We start from the raw sequence: 4,277 nt of genomic DNA, 5'->3' as shown, positions 1-4,277 counted from the left end.
CCCCCCCCGGCGAAGACCAACGGATCTGGGGACGAATATTTTTCTTTCTTCTCCCTTTTTTTTTTTTTTTTTTTGAGGCAGAGTCTCACTCTGTCGCCGGGGCTGGAGTGCAGTGGCCGGATCTCAGCTCACTGCAAGCTCCGCCTCCCGGGTTTACGCCATTCTCCTGCCTCAGCCTCCCGAGTAGCTGGGACCACAGGCGCCCGCCACTTCGCCCGGCTAGTTTTTGTATTTTTAGTAGAGACGGGGTTTCACCCGGCTAGTTTTTGTATTTTTAGTAGAGACGGGGTTTCACCGTGTTAGCCAGGATGGTCTCGATCTCCTGACCTCGTGATCCGCCCGTCTCGGCCTCCCAAAGTGCTGGGATTACAGGCTTGAGCCACCGCGCCCGGCCAAGTGGGGATTTTTTACAGGTTGCTAAACCTACTTCGTGAGGTTGTTATGCAAATGAGAGAAGGGCAATACCTAGCATGTCGAAAACACTCAATAAGTGTAATACTACCATATTTTGATTGGTGGAAAGAATGGGGAGTGGATTATGCAAAGGTGGGAAGGAAAGTCAGGGGTTGAAGTTGGTAAGCAGATAAAGGGCTGTATTGGGGAAGAACAGGACCTGAGGCTAAAGAAAATCAGGGAGCATGTGTTGGAGGCCCCGGAAAGCAGGACCTAGATGCAGGCAATTTGAGAGGTAGCTCTTGGGAAGCGACATTATATAACGATAGAGGTGGGAAAAGGTTCTTTTTTTTTTCTTTTTGAAATGGAGTCTCGCTCTGTCGCCCAGGCTGTAGTGCAGTGGCATGATCTTCTCAGCTCACTACAACCTCTACCTTCCAGATTCAAGTGATCTCCTGCCTCAGCCTCCCATGTAGCTGGGATTATAGGTGTGAGCCACCACACCCAGCTGAAAAGGTTATTCTGACCTCCATGGTTTATCTCAGTAACTATCTGTAGTATTTATTTTATAAAGCCCCTATAAAATGTGCCTAAAAATGTTACACTTTTTTGGTATTACCTAAGAAATCCATGTTTATTGTGCAAAATATTAGAAAACACATAGCATTAAATAAAGCAAATTAAAATGCTCCATAACCCCATCACCCAGAAATAACCACTCTTTGATATTTTTGCTGTAGTTATGTATTATTCCAGATTGTTTTCAAAGCATATTTTTTGAGGGCCTAATTTTGTTTTTAAAAACTTGCTGGGAATTACATAGAAAATTATAGATGAATAAAAGAACTTGAATATAATAGTTGATAGACTACATAGGGGACTTCCATTTATTCAGTTTTAAATGATTCATCAATAAGTTTTTTCTTCTGGGGTGGATCTTTCCATGGCTTCTCCAAAGCTGTTGATTTCCGACACAGCTGCAGGGAAAATCAGAGATATTCTCCAAGACCTAGAAGAAATTCAGAAAAAATTACGAGAAAACGTCGCCCGGAAAGAGGCTTCTGAAGCACAAATACAGGGTGAGCTGATCTTATTTATTGGAGGAGGATTAAATATGGAAGTTGCGGGGAGTGGCAAAGTGCTCCATGGCTTTGTTCTCTGGGGACAGGATCCCAGAGTCCAGCTATATTACCACTGTGGTGTCATGAATCAGGTAGGGGTGGGCTGAAGTGATTTTGTGGCTGAATATGTTTTTGGCAATGACTGAAGGTGTGATGTATCACAAGTCCTTAATAGATAGAAACTCATTTTTGAAGATCCATGCACCCAGGTCCTTACTGATCAAGTGTGTTATCTTACTGCAGAGATTCCGAAAAGGCCACTTAAAAATTTTTTTTTCTTTTTTTCTTTTTTTTTTTTTGAGATGAAGTCTCTCTCTGTCGCACAGGCTGGAGTGCAGTGACGCCATCTCGGCTCACTGCAAGCTCCGCCTCCCGGGTTCAGGCCATTCTCCTGCCTCAGCCTCGCGAGTAGCTGGGACTACAGGCGCCTGCCACCATGCTCGGCTAAATTTTTGTGTTTTTGGTAGAGACGGAGTTTCACCGTGTTGGCCAGGCTGGTCTCGATCTGACCTCGTGATCTGCCCTCCTCAGCCTCCCAAAGTGCTGGGATTACAGGCGTGAGCCACCGTGCACAGCCTTAAATTTTTAACTAGTAAATGTCTTCCTTTTTTTTTTTTTTTTTTAATTTTTTTTTTTTTTTTTTTTTTTTTTTTTGAGACAGAGTCTCACTCCGTCACCCAGGCTGGAGTGCAGTGGTGCGATCTTGGCTGGAATTACAGGCATGCGTCACCATGCCTGGCTAATTTTCACGGGTTGTTTTTTTTTTTTTTAAGTAGAGACAGAGTTTCACGATGTTGGACAGGCTGGTCTCAAACTCCTGACCTCAAGGCTCGCCTCAGCCTCCCAAAGTGCTAGGATTACAGGTGTAAGCCACCACACCTGGCTGTAAATGTTTTTCTTAACAAAGCATATAGGCCAAGTACAGTGGCTCATGCCTGTAATCCCAGTGCTTTGGGAGGCTGAGGTGAGAGGATCTCTTGAGGCCAGGAGTTCGAGACCAGCCTGGGCAACGGAGAGAGATCCTATCTCTACAAAAAATAAAAAATAACCAGATGTGTTGGTGCACACCTATAGTCCCAGCTACTCCATAGGCTGAGGCTGGAGGATCACTTGAGCCAGGGGTTCAAGGCTGAGTGATCATGCCACTGCATTCCATCCTGGGCAACAGAGGGAGATCTTGTCTACAAACAAATAAAACCAGCATGCCACTTTGTAACTAGTTCTTGATACAGTCTATTAAGATATAATCTCTGGGGAGTATGTTAATGTTAATACTAAACAGTACAATATAGAAAAGAACCTTTCTGTCCTGATCCTGTAGTTTCTCTGTTGTTCTTCCAGAGTTATTGAAAAATAACTAACACCCTCCTGTCAGACATTAGATGTTAGTTCTATCTGGTCTCCCAGGGTTCTTCCTCCTGCTCTGGCAACTGCTAGCTTCATATGCTTTAGAGGCATTTCTTCTATAGCTTTTCCTCTTCTGATAGCTTTTATATCCTTTATATTTTCATATTTAAACAATCTTATGCTACTTTAAAAATCATTTCTGGCTGGCACAGTGGCTCATGCCTGTAATCCCAGCACTTTGGGAGGCTGAGGCGGGTGGATCACCTGAGGTCAAGAGTTCAAGACCAGCCCGGTCAACCTGACGAAACCCTGTCTCTACTAAAAACACAAAAATTAGCTGGATGTGGTGGCGGGTGCCTGTAATCCCAGCTACTCCGGAGGTGGAGGCACAAGAATCACTTGAACCTGGGAGGCAGAGGTTGCACCATTGTACTCTAGCCTAGGCAACAAGAATGAAACTCTGTTTAAAAAAAAAAAAAAAAAAAAAGGAGAATCATTTCTTGTGTAAATGGAGAAGCATGATTCCTTGGGAAAAGTTTCTTAAGGAAAACAATTAGAGAGCAGTTTATTGTTCCAAAAATTATCTGAGAAAGAAGCACCTTCGTATCCTGTGTGCTTCTAAACTTAGGTTGGGTTCCTTAGTGATTTTATTTATTTATACAAATTGAAGATCCATTTTTAAATTTTGGAGGGTTACATTTAAAATTTCTTATTCAAAAATCAAAACAGGACTGGGCGCCGTGGCTCATGCCTGTAATCCCAGCACTCTGTGAGGCCGAGGCAGGTGGATCACCTGAGGTCAGGAGTTTGAGACCAGCCTGGCCAACATGGTGAAACCCCGTCTCTACTAAAAATACAAAAAATTAGCCAGACGTGGTGACACGCTCCAGTAGTGCCAGCTACTCCAGAGGCTTAGGCAGGAAAATCGCTTGAACCCGGAAGGCGGAGGTTGCAGTGAGCCACTGCACTCCAGTCTGGGTGACAAGAACGAAACTCCGTCTCAAAAAAAACAAAACAGGCCGGGTGCGGTGGCTCAAGCCTGTAATCCCAGCACTTTGGGAGGCCAAGACGGGCGGATCACAAGGTCAGGAGATCGAGACCATCCTGGCTAACCCGGTGAAACCCCGTCTCTACTAAAAAATACAAAAAACTGGCCGGGTGAGGTGGCGGGCACCTGTAGTCCCAGCTACTCGGGAGGCTGAGGCAGGAGAATGGCATAAACCCGGGAGGCAGAGCTTGCAGTGAGCTGAGATCCAGCCACTGCACTCCAGCCTGGGCGACAGAGCGAGACTCTGTCTTAAAAAACAAAAAACAAAACAACAAACAGTATAAAAAGGGCATACAGCCCAATCTCTCTTCCATCCTTGCCAATTGCCCCATTCTCTCATCTCAGTGTACCACTTTTTTTTTTTTTTT

The 4,277-nt window shown here is 44.7% G+C and overlaps 1 protein-coding gene across 3 annotated transcripts in view; it reads left to right on the top strand.

Annotated features, from left to right (window-relative positions):
• The window catches only part of RNF135 (ring finger protein 135), a 34,205-nt gene that overhangs the window by 17,584 nt on the left and 12,344 nt on the right, over positions 1–4,277 (top strand). For 2 of the 3 annotated variants that reach the window (XM_017890927.1, XM_017890928.1), the window contains exon 3: positions 1,352–1,472. The exons of the other annotated variant lie outside the window; for it this stretch is intronic. In XM_017890927.1, the coding sequence (XP_017746416.1) occupies positions 1,352–1,472 (121 nt within the window). The remainder of the gene's footprint in view (positions 1–1,351; positions 1,473–4,277) is intronic. 3 annotated transcript variants of the gene reach the window in all.

This window comes from Rhinopithecus bieti, unplaced genomic scaffold (assembly GCF_001698545.2).
Source record: "Rhinopithecus bieti isolate Rb0 unplaced genomic scaffold, ASM169854v2 scaffold_19652, whole genome shotgun sequence".
Taxonomy (NCBI): Eukaryota; Metazoa; Chordata; class Mammalia; order Primates; family Cercopithecidae; genus Rhinopithecus; species Rhinopithecus bieti.
This window is presented reverse-complemented; position numbering and strand designations above follow the sequence as displayed.